The sequence below is a fragment of the Topomyia yanbarensis genome, chromosome 1 (genome assembly GCF_030247195.1).
Source record: "Topomyia yanbarensis strain Yona2022 chromosome 1, ASM3024719v1, whole genome shotgun sequence".
In the NCBI taxonomy this organism is placed as follows: domain Eukaryota; kingdom Metazoa; phylum Arthropoda; class Insecta; order Diptera; family Culicidae; genus Topomyia; species Topomyia yanbarensis.
The window spans coordinates 99,254,055-99,273,697 of record NC_080670.1 but is presented as its reverse complement, the minus strand read 5'-3'; the positions used below and the strand labels follow the sequence as shown (position 1 = coordinate 99,273,697).

At 34.9% G+C, this 19,643-nt stretch overlaps 1 protein-coding gene across 1 annotated transcript; it reads right to left on the bottom strand.

Moving 5' to 3' along the window:
- Positions 1-386: 386 nt before the first annotated feature.
- On the bottom strand, positions 387-5,293 carry LOC131696416 (uncharacterized). The gene is made up of 2 exons (XM_058984959.1): positions 4,735-5,293; positions 387-4,690 (listed from the first exon to the last, which is right to left on the bottom strand). The coding sequence occupies exons 1-2, from the start codon at positions 5,291-5,293 to the stop codon at positions 387-389; spliced, it is 4,863 nt and encodes a 1,620-aa protein (XP_058840942.1).
- Between the last annotated feature and the right edge of the window lie 14,350 nt (positions 5,294-19,643).

Below are 19,643 nucleotides of genomic sequence, written 5' to 3'. Positions count from 1 at the left end.
TTGTACTTCACACTTGTTGAAATAAAACTGATTGCTGCGATGCGCAGAACGCGCGTATTTATATTACAAGCCACACGTTCTAGAAACGCGTGGCTCATCCGCGATGCTTGTCGATGCCATGTCACACATCAATTGTTTTTCGTCTCCTTTCCGCATCGAGTGATTGTATATTTGGCTCGTTCACGCTTGTTGACGATGATGCAATACCGCACATCATGTATTGCTGCTGCTGCTATTATTGCTATTGCTGCTACTGCTGCTTGCTTACCTATGTGTTATGACCATACGCGCAAAATATATAATGCGGGAATGTTCTTGATCGTTTGTGATGCTGCGCGATTTTACTAGTATATTAACTTGCCTACCGTTGATTAGCGTTTGAGGCGCTAACATATTCCCCCGGGCTGGGATGAACTCCCAGAATTATTTTGATGTTCAGGATAAGCAAATCGGTTGTCCTCAATCGGGAGAATGGATAGCTTCGATGTGGGACGTCTCAAAATCGAATCTCCTAACTTAATGTCCTCAGTTCTCACTAACCCGTCCGGTCCAGGATAAGTTCGCATTACGCGTCCAAGTTTCCAGGATTGAGGTGGAGAATCTTTGTCTTCTAAAATTACCACCATTACAGGTTGAATGTTCGGAGAAGAATTACGGTTCTTTCCTCTTGGTTGAAGGCCTAAAAGGTAGTCTCGCTTCCATACCTTCCAGAAATCATCTCGTAATCGTTGCAAATATTGCCATCGTGATAGTCTATTGATAGCTACTCCCTCGGAAGACTGCTGTGGGACTGCAACCAGTGGTCGACCAATCAAAAAATGACCCGGTGTTAGAACCTCTGGATCATTTGGGTTTGTTGACTGTGTAAATAACGGTCTAGAGTTCAATACAGCTTCCACTTGGCTTAAGACTGTTGCGTACTCCTCAAAGGTAAGCAAAGCGTTTTTCAAGGTACGCTTTAGATAATACTTGGTACTCTTGACTGCTGCCTCCCAAAGGCCACCAAAGTTGGGAGCTTCAGGAGGAATGAAATTCCAAGATATCTCTCTCGGTTGACAATACTCGGCGATCTGACTGACGGTGGTTCGGTCATTAAACAGTAGAAACAGCTCATGAAGTTCAGACCTTGCTCCTTTGAAGTTGGATCCATTATCGGAATGGATCTCTCGTGGTAATCCTCTCCGACTGACGAAACGATGAAGAGCTGCTAAAAATGCTGCAGTTGTCATATCCGACACTAGCTCTAGGTGGATGGCTTTCGTTGTCATGCAAACAAAGACTGCAAAATAAGCTTTTTTAATTTGCGGTTTTCGGGTGCCGTATTTCACCAGAATTGGTCCCGCATAGTCGACGCCGGTAACCTCGAATGGGTGTGATGGTACAACTCGACAGGCGGGTAGTTGACCCATTTGCTGACTTGATTGCTTTGGTCTGGCACGGAAACAGGTGACACAAGTTCTTGTTATCTTGCGGATGGAAGACCGGCCATCAAGTAACCAAAATTTTGTCCGCAAGGTCGCTAGTAGCATAGATGGCCCAACATGAAGATTTTCAATGTGGTATGCTCGTGGTATTTTACTCTGCTTTAACTCAGGAATGTGACTATCTGGTAACTCATCAGGTGTTTCAATTTGATAGTCCACTACTCGCAAAAATGCTGGAGCAGTCCACCACAAATCGTTGATTTTCAATGCTGCTGGAAACTGTCCACGTGATATAATATCTGCGGGGTTGTCCTTTGATGGCACATACTTCCATTGAAATCTTCCCGTCTCTTGCAGAATTTCAGCTACGCGATTGCGAACAAAAACTTGAAGCATGGCCAACGGTTTTTTGAGCCAGGCTAACACAATTTGATTGTCTGACCAAAGGACTACTTCTCGAAATTGACGTTTGGATGCTTGAAGAACTTTGACGATGAGCTTGGAAAGCAATCTGGCGGCGAGCAATTCCTTGCGTGGAATACTCAATTCTTTCATTGGAGCAACTTTGGATTTACTGCACCAAAGCCTGAGAATAGCAGTATTATTCGAAAGAATATTTCGAACGTATACAGCAGCACCATAAGCCACAGTCGAAGCGTCACAAAATCCATGGACTTCGAGAGCAATGGATTCTGAGAAAAAAACGTTACGTGGTATTGCAATATTTCTTACTTCCGGCAGAGATCGCTGAAATTGTAGCCAGGAAGAAAGCAAATCTCCATTGAGGTTATCATCCCAAGAAACACCAGCGGCCCACAGCTGCTGCATTAACAGTTTTGCAATCACTATTACCGATGATAGGAGTCCTAGTGGATCGAACAGTTTTCCTATTTCGGACAGCACACGACGCTTTGTGATGTTTTGTTCAGTATATTGAATGGCTTGAAATCGGAATTCATCTTCTTCAGGACTCCAAATTATTCCCAGCGCTTTAATCACTCCATCATCGGATGATGGATCGAGATATACTAGTTCCTCACGATCGCAATCAGGAATGTGTTGTAATACAGTCGGATCGTTGCAACACCACTTATGAACAGGAAATCCTCCACATCGTAGTAAGCCTTGTATTTGGTTGATGCAATCAATAGCCTTTTCTGAACTGTCGGTTCCAGATAGGATGTCGTCAACGTAACAATCTTCTAGAATAATTTGAGCTGCCATTGGAAACTTTGCACCTTCATCTTCACAAAGCTGAACCAAGCATCGTGTAGCTAGAAATGGAGCGGAGGCAGTACCATACGTGACGGTTGTCAATTCAAGTACGCGCAGAGGGTCAGCTGAGTTGGTTCTCCAAAAAATTCGAAGAAAGCACGTCTGGAACGGCGCAATCCAGATTTGCCGGTACATTTTTGTTACATCGGCCGTGAAAACCACCCTGTGCTGGCGAAATCGGATGTGAATCTCGAAGAGGTCACTTTGCACAGTAGGTCCAACTTTCAATGCTTCATTTAGCGAAATTTGTGATGGGTGCGATTTCGCCGATGCATCGAATACCACCCTTAGTTTGGTACTGGTGCTCGATGGACGTAGGATAGCGTGATGCGGTATGTAGTAAACACGTTGGTCAGGTAAATCATTGCGCTCGTTGATTTCCTTGCAATGCCCCATTGCTTCATATTCTTCGATGAACTTTGTGTACTCCGACTTCAATTCTGGATCTTTTTTTAGACGCCTTTCCAGAGATAAAAATCGTCGTAGAGCTAGCGAACGATTATCGCCAATCTCGGTTACTGACTCACGAAACGGAAGTTCTACGATGTACTTCCCCGAATTGTCTCTTTGATGAGTGGACCGGAATAATGCTTCACACTCTTCCTGTTCGCTATCGAGGGATGATTCTGGTTGGACTTCCTCCAGCGCCCAGAATCGTTGGATTGTTTCAAGGATTTGATCAATCGTTACAGAATGCGCAAACTGCTGACCAGAAAAGGAATCTCTTACATCACCAGCGACTACCCACCCAAAGTGAGTCTCTTGAAGGTCCGGCAAGTCGTCGGCTATTTGAAAGAATCCCGATTTTAGTAAACGAAAGAATTTGGATACACCAATTAGCATATCAATGTGGTTTGGTATGTTGAATTGCGGATCTGCCATTTGAAAATCTGCTGGTATCGGCCAAGATGATGTATCGATTTTTGTTGTGGGAATAATTCCAGTTACTTTGGGAACGACCAAGCATTCTATCTCCATGGTGAAATTGTTGATTCTGGATCGCACTTCCGCGAGGATGATGTCTCTGGCATATGTTTTGGATGACCCTATACCAGTAATAGGAATACATACTGGCTTTCGTTCCAGACCCAAACGGTTCACCATTGATTCTGATATCAAATTTACCTGGGAACCGTTATCCAGCAAGGTTCGACAAGGAAGAACACTTCCATTGCGATCTCGCACATTGACGACAGCCGTAAGAAGCATGACAGTTTTAATTGCCTGGGAATGGTTACACGCAAGCTTATTACGGGATTGTTCGCTGCTGGTCGAAGAAGACTCGTTGATTGGTCTGGGCACCATCGACGTGTTGTTTGGACGACTCACACAATTTTCCTGCTCTGTTAGATTCTGTTTCAAAGTTTCATCGTGCAGCATGGTATGATGTTTCATTTTGCATTTCAAACACGTTTTTTCGCAGTTGCATTCTGTCGATCGATGTCCAACTCGGAGGCAATTGAAACAAATGTTTTTGTCTTTCACCAGTGTGAATCGCTGGGAGATTGACAAGTTTCTGAATGTCGGACACTTGAAGGTAAGATGATTCTTGTTGCTGAAGTCACACTGAGGCGTCTGTGGTGGTGCTGTAACTGCATTGGCTCTATGAAACGATGTCCTGATGGTTGCTGGAAGAGGATTGCCGCGTTGTTGCTTTATCGGAGTTTCGTTGCGTGGTGGTCTGCTTTGGCATCGCTCTAGAATGGAAACACGGTGCTTCAGGAATGCAATGGTTTCGTCATAGGTAGGCAGTTCCCCACGCTTGATTGTTGACTCCCAGTGTATCTTGGTTTCGTCATCCAGCGCTCTAGCCAGTATATAAATCAGCATCTGCTCTGAAACTCCAGTGAAATCCTGGCCAAGAACTTTGAGGTTCTCCACATGGCTGACAAAAGACTCGACGAGCGTTCGTAATTCATCGTAGCTCCCCTTGGACAACTTCTTCGTGTTAATGAGACCTCCAATGTGTAGATGAACTATGCTTCTTTTATCTTCGAAGCGTTTCCATCGTTGATAGTTTTTGCGTCTATTATACCTGCAGCATCTCCGATGAGTGCTTTTTCAAGATGATACAGTTTGATGCGGTTGGATTCGTTGGATTGGTCCACCACATCCCGGAACATCATCTTGAATCTCTCCCAGTGCTCATATTTTCCATCGAATGTAGGTATAGCACGTGGGAGTGGCTGTGGGACAATCACCAGCTGCTGATTGACGATGGACTGTGAGGGTGGCGGAACTACTGGTGTCTTGGAAATTTCCTCGAGCCATGTTTCGAGCAAAATGGATACACTGTCGTGAAGATCCTCAAATTGCAGATAGCACTGACTGTGTTCCTTTCTTTTGGCTGCAGGAATACTTTCAATGATTCGCTGATGATTGCTAGTGAACTCGGCGTAGGCTGCTTCTAACTTCTTCACAAATGTTTTTATTTGTGGAAGAGTGAGCTCGGTTTGCTCCACTCTGGCATTCTGCAGTATGGATTCAATCCGGAGCACTTTTGCTTGCGCCATTTCGCGGAAGTGAATGAGCGCACTGACATCTTCATCACTATCAACATCAGCATTTTTCACTGGAGTTCTCTTGGGCGGCATTTTGGCTGTTTATCACTGATTATCACTAATCACTCAGTAATCACAGCAGAAGTCACGGTGGCAATAGGAACGATGGACCTAATATCCGGTTCTACGGACCAATGTTTGGGCCTAGGGGTGGCCCTTGGTGTAGAAAATTTGCAGCTTGCTGTTGGTGGCTGGTTATGTTTACACTTGTCCGCAGACAAATAAAACTCTTGGATGGACCACTCAAAACAAACCGCAAACAACTTATGATGACTGTATTTAGGAAAACCACTTGCAACTGGATGTGATTTATTGGAAGGAAAAACACTTTTTGCATTTCACACTTTACTCTTTTATTTTCACTCTTCACTTGTACTTCACACTTGTTGAAATAAAACTGATTGCTGCGATGCGCAGAACGCGCGTATTTATATTACAAGCCACACGTTCTAGAAACGCGTGGCTCATCCGCGATGCTTGTCGATGCCATGTCACACATCAATTGTTTTTCGTCTCCTTTCCGCATCGAGTGATTGTATATTTGGCTCGTTCACGCTTGTTGACGATGATGCAATACCGCACATCATGTATTGCTGCTGCTGCTATTATTGCTATTGCTGCTACTGCTGCTTGCTTACCTATGTGTTATGACCATACGCGCAAAATATATAATGCGGGAATGTTCTTGATCGTTTGTGATGCTGCGCGATTTTACTAGTATATTAACTTGCCTACCGTTGATTAGCGTTTGAGGCGCTAACAGTGCCCACTTTCTGCTGAGGCATGATGGCTAATGAAATTTTGATTTCGTCCGCCATGGCCAGGTAAACGGCGGGCGAACATTGTAATAGCGCAGCCAGCTTTTGGGACTTGTATTTTTTTCATCGACGGCTGACACTTAGCCGTTTTCGCGGTTTTTTCGGGACTTGTGTTTTTTCGGGACATAGTTTTTTTCGATTTTTTTGTTATGGGACTTTACTAGTTACTAGGGACTTGCTAGTTCACGGAGTGTTGCAAACTAAATTGTATCCACTGATTATTGCATTCGTTTGTCATATGCTTTGCTCTCAAATATTCACCTTGAGGATTTGTGATCTAGTACCCGGAGGGTGGACTGTTCCACCGCGCTGCTTCGTACATCAGCAACCCTCGCTGGAGGTGCTGCACGATGTATTGTGGAAATTTCTCGTTTCACGCCTTTTTGTCCGGTGAGTAATATTGCGTAGAAAGTCTTAGGTTTGTTCCAATGCCAAGAGAAACTTGAAGTACTCCGGAGGAAACAATGAGAAAGTCGTTCCTGTAGTCTCTTCTTTCTCTTGATAATTATCTAGTTTAGAAAGTGAAAGATGTCCAATTTTAATGAGGTTTTTTGCCAAAAGAATGTATTTCAATCTAAATAAACCGAATTCGAGAGCGTAAATGTGAAATTTTCAACCGTAGTTAAATAAACTGAAGAAATAAGTTGTGCTTAATAACAGTCTTAACAATAGCAGTTCTTTAACAAGTGAGCATACACAGCGGAGCTAGTGTGATGCGGCCTGGTCGCATGCCCGAGGCGAAGGATCCGAAGCGGCTCAAAGCCGCTGAGGATCCGCCGTACGAGAAATTGATTAACCCGTTGCTGGGATTTGTAAGCAAACCTGTGATCATCTCGTTTGTCCGGTTTACTTAAACATAAGGGTTATAGCAAATACAAAATAATTTGTATTTGGTTGTAGGTAGTTTAAAGCCGACTGAGCGGCAGCGAAGTTTGACAATACACCAGAATACAATGTGGGGTAGCCACATTAGTCAACCGAATACTGACTAATGTGGCTATGCCACATCACTTTCTGGTGTACGAGCTTTCAACTAACTATAGCCCCTATGTTTGAGTAAACCTGTCAAACGAGAGGATCACAGGTTTGCTTGCAATTCCAGCAACGGGTTAATCAATTCCTCGTCCGGCGGATTCTCAGTGGCTTTGCGCCTCTTCGGATCCTTCGCCTCGGGTATGCGACCAAGCCATATCACACTAGCTCCACTGTATAAGCTCACTTGTTTAAGCACTGTTATTGTTATGAGTGTTATTAATCACAACTTATTTTTTCAGTTTATTGAACATTGGTTAAAAATTTCACATTTCCGCTCTCGGATTCGGTTTATTCAGGCTAAAATACACCCTATTGGCAAAAAACCTCATTGAAATGGACCTCTATCACTATAGTCACTAAACTAGACAACTACTTTTCTCTTTTTTCTTCTTCTGCTAGCAAACCGGAGTAAAAAGGAGTAAGTATGTTTTGCTCCGGAGCAACTTTCGTGTAGTGCAACAAATCTAATATTTTTTTTGTCCTAGTCAAGGTGAAGGGTTTCATGTACAATTGTGAAATAGTTTATCAGAATTGTCAGGAGGAAAAGCTTCCTAATATTGCATAGTACTCTCCGCTTCAAGGCAAATCAAACGATAAGAAGAATTGTGACACATACACATGTGATGAAGTATTTGTAAGTGTTAAGTAGCATCACATAATTAAGGAGAATCCAAACCTAATACATACTCATTACCAGGTACTTATGCAAATGACTATCAGAACCAATCCCAATTATTGCGACTTCCTTAAATTCCATACTCACGTATTCTACTCAAATGCGTACATAGAAACTCGGCAAAAAAAAATTAAGAATCTAAAAATTTGGAAATTTTCAAATCAATCAATTTAAAAATTTGGAAATATTCAGTTTCATAAATTTAAAAATATGTGAATCTAAAAATTTACCGATTCAAAAATTTTTAGATTTGAAAATTTATTAATTTGAAAACCTAAAAATTTAGAGATGCAAAAATTTGAGGATTGGAAAAATTTACAGGTTTAGAAATTTAAAAACTTAGGAATTCAAAAATTTGGGAATTCAAAAATTTTAAAATTTTGGAATGTAAAAATTTAACTATTCAAACTTTTGAAATTAATTTTTTTTTTAATTTAAAAGTTTAGAAATTTAAAGATTTTAATGTTTAAAATTTCGAAACTTAAATTTTTTGAAATTTTTGAATTTAAAGGTAATTTCAAAAACAAAGATTTAAAAGTTAGAAAAAATCAAAATTTAAAAGAATTTGAGGATCAAAAAATAAAAAAATTATGAATTTAAAAAATTTGAAGTTTAAATATTAAAAAATTAAAAAGTAAAAAAATCCAAAAATACAAAAAAATTTGAATTTAAAAAGTTTAAGGATACTAAAAATTTAAAAATTCAAAAATCTAAAAATTTATATATTCGAAAATTTAAAAATTTTAAGATTTAAAGATTGAGAAACCTAAAAATTTTAAAAATTTAATAGTTTAAACATCTAAAAATTTAAATATTTAATAATTAAAAGATTTCAATATTAAGGAATGCAAAAATGTAGAGGTTTAAAAACAAATATTTAAGAAATTTGAATATCAAAATATTTTGAAATTTAAAGATTTCAACATTAAAAAATTTCAAATTAGAATTTAAAAATTTAAGAATTAAAAGTTTAAAACATTAAAAATTCATAAATTTTAATATTTAAAAATTAAGTAATTTAAGAAATTTTAAATTTAAAAATTCAAGAATTTTAAAATGCGAACATTTAAAAAAAAATTTCAAAAATTTAAAAAGGTACTAGTTTAATAATTTAAAAATTTAAACGCTTCAAATCTTGAAAATTTAAGCATTTAAAAATTTAAAAATTTGTGAACATTTTATCAGGAATTTAAAAATTTAAGAAAAAATATTTAAAAGTTTAAAAATTCAAGAATTTGAAAATATAATAATGTAAGGAATTTTTGAATCCATCATTTTAAATTTTTTTGAGTATTAAAATTTTTAAAAGCTTCAATTTCTGATATTTCGAGCTGTTGAATTTTGGAAATTTTCAATTTATTTGCGTATTTTTGAATATTTGTATTCAGAGTTTTTGCTTAAAACTCTTTGATTTTAAAATTTTTGAATTTTTGTTTTTTTTGAAAATTTTGCTTTTTCTAAATTTTTATCAATTTGTATTTTTGTATTTCTAATTTTTTTGTTTTCTTGGACTTTTGCATTTTCGTATCTTTTATATTTTAGTAATTAATAACACATAATTGTGTTTTTGTATTTGTGTACTTTACCATTTTGTATTATGGTATTATCGCATTTTTGTTATTTTGTATTTTTGTATTACTACATTTTTGTATGTTTGTGTTTTCCTATTTTCGTATTTTTGCATTTTTGTATTTTGGTATTTTTATATTTTTGTATATTAGTATATTTGTATTTTTGTATTCTTGCATTTTTATATTTTTCTATTTTTGCATTCTTGTATTTTCAAATTTTCGTATTGTTGTATTTTTGCATTATTGAATTTTTGTATTGCTGTATTTTTGTATTTGTATATTTTTGTATTTAGAATTTTTGTATATAGAAAGGTTATGCAATCGGTCGGAACTTCGACCTATTAAACGAGGCCAGCAGGGCCGAGTCTTTTATACCATTCGATTCAGTTCGAGATAGCAAAATGTCTGCGTATGTGTATATATGTGTGTGTCAAATAATTTAACTCAATTCTCTCAGAGATGGCTAAACCGATTTACATGAACTTAGTTTCAAATAAACGGTATAATGCTCCCATAAGCTGCTATATAAATTTGAGTTGATCCGACTTCCGGTTCCGGAGTTACGAATTGAAGAGTACGGTCACACAGCAAATTCCCTTATAAACTGGTAACACCATGATGCCCGAATGATATAATACATATTCAAATAGGTTCAACATTACTTGGATTTCCGGTTCTATATCAATAACCAATCAAAGTAGTTTTGACCACATTGGCCACCTATGACGGTTATTGATGCCCCCGGGGAGCCCGCCAAGTTCCTAAGCTAATATCCCCCTAGTTTCCAGCGAACTCTTAACCGATTTTAACAAACTTGATTTCAAATTAAAGACACAATACTTCCATTGACTGCCATTGAATTTCATTCAGTCTTGATTTTTGGTTCCGGAGTTACAGTTTGGTTATTGCGGTTACAAAGGAATTTCTCATATAAACCGGTACAATCGTAACACCTCATAGTTTAAAAATCTATTGAAATGAACATCAAAATACTTCGATTCGCTGGCCTAGATTCTTGGAATATATTGTCCACTATCGATAATTCCGGAAGTCCCGGGTTCCGGACATATTTCAGAACTAAAGCCACTTCGGTGATGACTGAACCAATTTTCACTAACCTAGTCTCAAATGGAAGGCATAGTATGAAGTTGCACCCCCCATCTACCCCTCCTTCCTCTCACACCCCTTTCCAACTCTCTTACCTTCACCCCCCTCCCCCTCTCTTTGACCAACTTCACACCTGCATTCCCTTCACCCCAAATATGTTAGGTTTTTCCCATCCATCCCCCCTCCCACTAATTATTCCCCTACCCTTTCCCACCACTGCGCATTTCAAAATATGTTAAAGTAAAGACAAAATTGAACTCGCGCTGTTAAGCTAATTAAATATTATATTTTTGTTTGTCTCAAGTGTGTCAGCGTCGACACGTTGCTCATCAGGTTCGTAGCAGTCGTGCACTCATATATACTTACCAAGTGTAATAAGAATGTAATAGCCATTTCCTCAATGTTATACTGAACGTAACCAGCTTTGATAAATGAGAAAGACACAATTACACCACTAGGTGGATTGAAACAGGTTTTATTGCATTTTTGTGTTTTCCTATTTTTGTATTATTATATTTTTGTGTTTTCGTACTTTTGTATTTTTAAATTTTGTATTTCTGTATTTCTACCTTTCCGAATTATTGCATTTTTGTTATTATATTTTTGTAATTTTGGATTTTTTGTCTGTATTATAGAATTTTTGTATTTTTGTATTATTGTTTCTTCATATTTTTGTATTTTTAATTTTTGCATTTTTGTATTTCTGCATTTCAAATTTGAATTTTTATTTTTATTGTATTTTATTGTGGTGAATTTCTGAAATTTTTATTTTTGAATTTTGAAATTTTTGTATATTTAATTTTTTAAATGATTGAATGTTAGAACTTTCGAATTATTGAATTTTTGAAATTTCTAAAATTCTAAAATTCATGAATTTTTGAAATATTGAATTTTTGAATCTAACTTTTTGAATTCCTAAATAATTTAATTTATGGATTTTTGAATATTTGATATTTTCATCTCTTGATTTTTTATTTATTGATCCTTTGAACTTTTGCATTTATGAATTTTTGTGTTTTTGTATTTTTATATTCTTGTGTTTTTGTATCTTTGTGTTCTTGTATTTTTGGGTTTCAGTATGTTGAATTTTTCTATTCTTGTATTTTTGTATTTTTTAAGTTTTGTATTTTCGTATTCGTAGTTTTGTATTTTAGTATATTCGTATTTTGGTATTTTTGTATTATTAAATTGATGTATTGTTGGATTGTTGTATTTCTGTATTTGAGTATTTTTGCATTATTTTATTCTTGGATTTTTAGCATTTTGTATTGTTGTAATCTTGTATTTTTGCATTATTGAATTTTTGTATTTTCATATTTTCGTATTTTTGCATTTCGTTTTTTTGTGTTTCAGTATTTTTGTATTCTGGTATTTTTGCATTTTTAGTAATATCGTATTTTTGTATTTTCGTATATTTGTATTTCCGTTTTTTTACTCTTTTGTTTTTTGTATTTTGGTATTTTTGTAATTTAGAGTTTTTATATTTTTGTGATTTTGTATCTTTGTGTTTTTGTATGTGTTCTATTATTGCATTCTTGTATTTTTGCATTTTCTTATTTTTGTATTTTAAAATTTTTGTATTTGCCTATTTTAGCACTTTCGTATTTATATATATGTGTATTTTTGTATTGTTGGATTTCAGTATTTCTGTATTTGAGTATTTTTGTATTCTTATATTTTTAGTATTTTAGTTTTTTTGTATCATTGAATTTTTTGTATTTTTATATTTTTATGCTCTTGTATTTTTGTATTTTGGTATTTTTGTGTTCTCGTATTTTTATATTATTGTGTTTTTGTATTGTTGTGTTTTTGTATTTTTGTATTTTTGTGGTATAGTATTCTTGTATTTTTGTATTTTGCATTTTTTGTATTCTAGTATTCCTGTATTTTTGAATCTTTGTATTGTGCGTTTAATCTCTTTCTGAACACGGACGGTTAAAGTATTCGTTCGGTCGAGTAGTCGCGAGAATAGTCGCTGACACTTCATTGTCAACCAGTTTGTCAAAAATTAATCGAGTCATTCACTGTCTGTGAATTGCACACAGATATAATGCATAAAAGCGTGGAATGAGTATGTTATCCTTCAGCTAACTTAACCTCAACCCCCAAGGTCCAACAACATTTAACCTCAACTGTCGCACTAACACAACCACGCATGAATTAGACTATACGAAATGAATGAAACAGCCGCCAGTGGTTTGACTTCTACCGCACGGGGGTGACAATACCGGCAATTATGAGAAGCATCAATAAAAGCATTATTCTAGGAAATAAATTATATTCACATTAAATTTCATTGTAAGCATTTTGAAAGTATTGCTTTTTCTACAGGCATATATGTGAATTGTAATGATTCAATACCTCATACAGCGCGAAACAGCAGACACCATTCACACATCCCCTGTATTCGAACACTTACTTTCAGCCAAATACATATTTGCTTTCAGCTTTCGAGTAAATACACAATATTTTCGTACTTTCGAATTTTTGATTTTTTTATATTGTAGTATTTATCTATCTGTTGTATTTCTACATTTTCGTATTTTTGTGCTTTTGTATTTTTGTGTTTCAGTATTTTTGTACCATGGTATTTTTGAGTTTTTCTATTTTTTATTTATATTTTTGTATGGGTTTTTGTATTTCTGTATTGTTTCATTTTTGAATTTTAGTAATTTTGTATTGGAGTAAAGCCATGTCAAGTGATCCTCGAATTTTTCGCAAAATCACCGATCTTCATGAGGTATAATTTATTGTATAGGGATTATGGTGATTAGCTTTTGGTATAAATATTTCGTTACAATTCCTTTTTTTCTTTAAGATATTAACCCTTAAACTTTATTGCATGATAAAATTGAAAATTTTGTATCTCAAAAACTACTGAAGATAATTCAATGAATTTTTGCACACTTATGGAATGATATTTGCACTATCTTATAAAAATGTTTTTGGTTTATAATTGTGTAAATAACGGTACTTTGCATCTATTTAAAGTTTTCAGTTGTATTTCTTCTTGTGTTCTTCACGCTAAAAATTTTCAAAACTTATGTCAAATTATGCGAAAATCTTTTACCTTCAATAATCTGTATTTATGATTTTTCATTTTTGTTCCTATCGAGAGTTATAGAGGATTTTGTAACTGTGCGCTGTTTCAACGCATGGCTCATTTTGATGCAACCCGCGAGAACGTACCTATTGGCAATGCCGCACGTCGCAACGTCCTAATGCGCATCGCTTTGAAGGAGCGTATCTCATGTTCAAAAATGGCATCTCTGAGATTAAAGCAAAAAGACAAGCTTTTCTTTATGGATAATTGAAAGTGATTTTTTTCTGAGTAATTTGCATGCTCTTTAGCGTTATTATATTGTTCAAGAGTTATTTAATTTTCTGTCACTCAATACCTCGGACAAGTGCGCTCGGTTATTGCCAGCCGATGAGCAAAGTTGAGCAGTGGGCATGTTTTAATCTGCGTTAGCATATTTTTCACAAATTGACATACTTCACCACGTTTTATTTTCACTTGGTTCTGTCTAAGAGGTAGATTGTGAATCTTTTCTTAAATCCACATAGCTCCTTTTCAGCCATGCGTCATCGGGTCGTGCGTTAAATTACGCGCTCATTTAATTTGCATCAGTGCGAGTGAGAAAACGTTTTGACGTTTGTTTTTGTTTCGATCGCACTTGGGTGTTTCCCATATAGAGAGAACTGGACGAAATGCTATATTATCTCAAGATATACAATATTTGCTCAAAAAAACATTCGATTGATTTATGTTATAAATATGGGTCGATCACACGAATGATGTATTCCGTTAAAAAAAATCATAAATATATTCGTCGTATCTTGTTTTTATGGCATCCATGTGGAGTGATAAATTTAAAAATTATATTGGTCAACACATGTGTAGCATATGTCGTAATGGGCGCAAAAAATACAACGAAAATAAATATGGACATGAACAAAACACAATTTTCCTTAAATTTTCGATTTTACATCCAATGTTTATCCTCTATAACGCGTTTAAAATATAGGAAAATTTACGCGTTTAATTTTTCTTCTTATAGTGTTTGCCAAAGTAATGGAACTGGAATAATATAACGCGTTTAAAATATAGGAAAATTTACGCGTTTAATTTTTCTTCTTATAGTGTTTGCCAAAGTAATGGAACTGGAATATTCGATGACTCAACAAGTACATGCGGAAAACTGTAACGAGGATTTTGAAATAAAGATCGTTGATGAATAATTGAAATTCGACAAAAATAAATAATATCGTGCCAGAACTTGGAGAACCACCAATCAACAGAATTAACAGAAACAATAGTGATAAAAAACCCCAACATCGATGCGATTGAACAACAGATTTTACGTAAACTTTTTTCAAAAGACACATCGTTGTTCACTCGGTGAAAATAAAAACGTGAAATAAAATGCTGTTGGCATAAGATTTTCCACTTTCATATAGTAATGTTGTAGACTAAAAAAGAATTTGGATATAACGTAGATGTATTTTGACTAACAAAAGTGTTTTTAAAGATGTTAATCGTTAGTAGCGTTAAATTATAATAATAAAAAATATATTTAACAACTATAATTTTCGTTGCACTTCAGTCAAAAAAATTTAACGCATCTCAAAATATCCGGAAAAAATTACCTTCGATAATTCGTATTGAAAAGTTTGCCCTTTTGCGCTAATCGAGAGATATGGTTTCTTTTAGTCATGCGATGCGCACTTCCTACACGATGCGCTTTCTGACGTAGTGACGTGCGACGTTGCCAATATGAACGTTCTCGCGGGCTGCATCAAAGTGGGCCGTGCGTTGAAACAGCGCACTGTTACAAAATCCTCCATAACTCTCGATAGGAACAAAAATGAAAAATTATAAATACAGATTATTGAAGGTGAAAGATTGCCGCATAACTTAACATACGTTTTGAAATTTTTTAGCGTGAAGAACACAAGAAAAAATACAATTGAAAATTTTAAATAGATGCAATTATACAGTAAAAATATTTTTATAAGATAGTGCAAATATCATGCCATAAGTGTGCAAAAATTCATTGAATTATCTTTAGTAGTTTTTGAGATATAAAATTTTCAATTTTATCATGCAATAAAGTTTAAGGGTTAATATCTTAAAGAAAAAAAGGAATTGTAACGAAATATTAATACCAAAAGCTATTCACCATAATCCCTATACAATAAAATATACCTTAAGAAGATCGGTGATTTTGCGAAAAAATCGAGGATCACTTGACATGGCTTTACTCATTGTTGGATTGTTGTATTTCTGTATTTGAATATTTTTGTATTTTTAGCATTTTTGTACTTTTTGTATCCCTGTATTTTTATATTTTTTGTGTTTATGGATTCTTGTATTTTTGAAATTTTTATGTTCTTAGAATTTTAGTATTTCTGTATTTTAGTATGTTTGCATTATTGTGTTTTTGAATTTCTGGATTTATATATTTTGTTTTTACATTTCTTATAAAAGAAATGTATAGAATTCGCTCAAACTTTCAAAAATTTTCCGAGGCCCGGAGGGCCGAGTCTTATATACCAATCGATTCAGCTCGACGATTTGGGACAATGTCTGTGTGTGTGTGTCTGTGTGTGTGTGTGTATGTAACGGACAAATTCTCATTCGTGTTTCTCAGCAATGGCTGAACCGATCTTATCCAAACCAATTTTAAATGAAAGAACTAAAAAACACTATGAATGCTATTAATTTGTTTTTGATTCTGATGTTTAGTTTCCAAGATATGAATGTTTGAATGCGTAAAAATGGCGTTTTTGCAGTTTTTTTGAATTATCTGTCGAAATTGACAACATAGATTAACAATGTATATGTTTTTAGACAGCTTTAACGAATACCTTTCGAACAAGCTATAGATTGTTGAAATCGGACCATTATCAAAAGAGATATTTAACATTAAATGCGGACGAAAGATTTTTATCATTTCCCATTGCCAGAAATATGACCAAAAACATGTAATCTATTATTAACGCCAAAACGGCTTATTTTAGGTCAATAGTATCTTCGGAGAATATAATGGAGGCAATATGCCCTTTCTTTTGGTATTGTGCTTTTTCAGATTAATCCTCCTATGAGTGAGATATTTTAACAAATTTTCTTGGAAGTGATTATATCGAAATGATGCCTTCAGCAAATTTGTAGCTCTTACTTTTGCGAATAACTTTAGTGAAGACTTCAAATATCTATTTTGAATACTTTAAAAGTTATGGCTTGTTGTTTGTGGATTACTCTTTGTCGCCTATTTTTTTGTTCAATATAGTAATAATGCATTGAAATAAGCCAAATATTATTACGATAAAACGAATTTTGTATTTCATTTTTCTATCTACAACCGCTAGAAATAATCGCCGAACCCTTCCAAGTTGTCTGGAAGGAACTTTGTACGAACCTTCTGACTGCAATTTTTCAAACTTATAACCATCGGATCGATCTGAAACATATCGGAAAATGAAAGCGAAGTAAATAACTCCAAGAAACGGTGTAGCCAAGAGAAGGTTTTGGGGTTTAACACCATACAACCCCCCCCCCCCGCATCAGCCAAAAAAATATTGGATTGAAGTTGATAATTTATTGATGCTGACTGATTTAATTCAATATTACAATAACAATTATCTGATCCGTAGATTGATAACCTGTTGTTGTAAACATCATGAGGACTTTTGATAAATTGTCGGAATGGGGTCCTGATATGTAACTGATCTATTGGTCTTGATTTCACAGTTGTCTAATAGCATCAATATCAAATTCCTGCCTGAAAACATTCCAATAGAAAATTTCAGAGTTCTGTAATCAATGATAATCCTCAGATTTATTTTCAAATCGAGCTCGTTTTTGTAGAGATGTACTGTAATAAGGGTCTTTATTTAATAGGAAGCGAAGTTAAAATTGATTTAATGTCTATGAAACATAGAACTGCTCACCAAAAAAAAAATGCATAACTTTCAACATTTGTTAAAAATGTTTTTGCCTTTCTCATTCACTCTAAAATTCGTCAATCTAATCCCGACCGGCAGGGCCGAGTGTCATATGCCAATCGACTCAGTTCGTCGATATCGGAAAATGTCTGTTTGTGTATGTATGTGTGTATGTGTGTATGTGGAAAAAAATGTGACCTCTGTTAATCAGAGGTGGCAGGATCGATGTTCACAAATGAAATGAAAAATTTTCAGAATCAAATTTGTATTTTTGATGCCAAATGACTTTATAATGCATGAAACATTGCGATTTGATGTAAACTCGAAAAAAATAATGTTTGACAAAAATTGACTTTTTTGGACTTTGGTACATTTTTGCCTTTCTCATATAGAAAGGTTATGCAATCACTCTAAAAATCGTCAATCATACCGGCCCGGAGGGAGTATGCAGTGAGGGGTTGCTACTTTAAAATTAAAACTAGTTTAAAATTTCTTAACAAGTTAAAAATTTTCGGCAGGACCCGGACCTCCCGGATCTTTCTCCATGATCCGCCGCTAGTTTTAAGCGATGTTTCAGTATCACATAGTATCTCAAGATCGTGGCTGTCGATCCATTGTACGTATGTGCAAATCGTACTGAACATGTAATATTCATTTCCACCATTGTATTGAACATAACCAGCCATGGAATCGTAGTCTGGAAAAATGAGAAAAGCACAATTACACCACTAGGTAGATTAAAACAGGTTTTTATTTTGGGAATGCGTCGAGTTGAGACGAAAACGTAATATGATTAATAACGAGGATAACACTTTCCGAATGTAGAGACAAATTTATGAAAAATGACGATTTCCATTCGACTCTAGCAGGTCCTGATCGATTTTGATGAGCATTTGATTTTTGTTGTATGACCAATTATATGTATAGGTCAAATGTTCAAAAACAGTAATTTAAGGTCAAGATAACATCATTTTGAAACCGCCAATTTCGGAGGTTTAGTATCTTCGATGAGTTTTACAAACGTTAAACAGCGCACCATTTAATAAAATAATTTTGACGGTATACCATCCAAGAAGTATTTATGGTGAATTTTCTCAGGTTAATATTCATGACTACAATAAAGTCTCAACAAATTCGATAAAGACACGAACTCTGTTACTATTTTCTCAAAAATAATTCTGCATAAATTTAAAACTTCAAAAATTACGGTTTCGGAATTATGCCGTTTGGACAGTAAGATCGATTTTCACCAAACCCCCACCAACTGTAAAATTGGTATTGAAAAAAAAAAACGTAAGGGAGATACTTGAATGCTGATAGGTGGTACCGAAAAAGTAAACAATCGCCAAAGGGGCGATACTATCATATTGTCAATTTCAATAGCAAACACAAATTTTAATTTAATAATTTCAGATACTTCATGAAGTTTTGGGTTTCGATCACTGAATCATGCAATCTAGGATGTAAAAACACAATAGTTCTTAAATAGGAAATAAAACCAAGTCTGGAAATATTCACTGTTGATTTTCTTTGAATGGTATTACTGCTAGTATCGCTTTTTTCAAGAAAAAGCGTTGATTTCTTAGTTCTCAGTCGCGTTGGAAATTTGAGTAAAGTATAAATTTCAAATCGATTCAAAGAAAAATTCGATTTTTTTGGCTCAGTACAATATACATAACCCCTTTAGGAAAATTCAGTTTTCCCACCACAATGCATTGATTGAGGAATTTAGATATTTTATTAACAGAGCATTAGCAATAATTCGTTTGTATGTCTATTTTTTGGGGCATTTTTTCGCTTTCCCATTGATTTGGTTTGAGATTTCTAGCACTGATGCTGTCATATGCTGATTTGAACGATTCTCTGAGTCCTGCCACTATCCCATGTAGTATGTGTTATCAAAAACATCGCGAAGCATCAAGTTCTAAATGTTCTCAAACGATATAATATCCGAAGAGAGTGATAAGAGTTATAAGAAATGTCTCATCACACTGTTAGGTGGATTAAAAACGTTTTTTTTCTGAAATTTGAATTTTTGAACTTAAGAATTTTTCAATATCGGATTTTTATAAATTTTCGAGGTTTTTAATTTTAGACATTAGAATTTTTGAATGGTTGAATTTTCAAAATATTGAATTTTTGGTTATTGAAATTTCTAAAAAATTCATATTCTTGAATTTTTGAATCTTTGACCTTATTGAACTTTTTCAATTTCTGAATATTTAGTA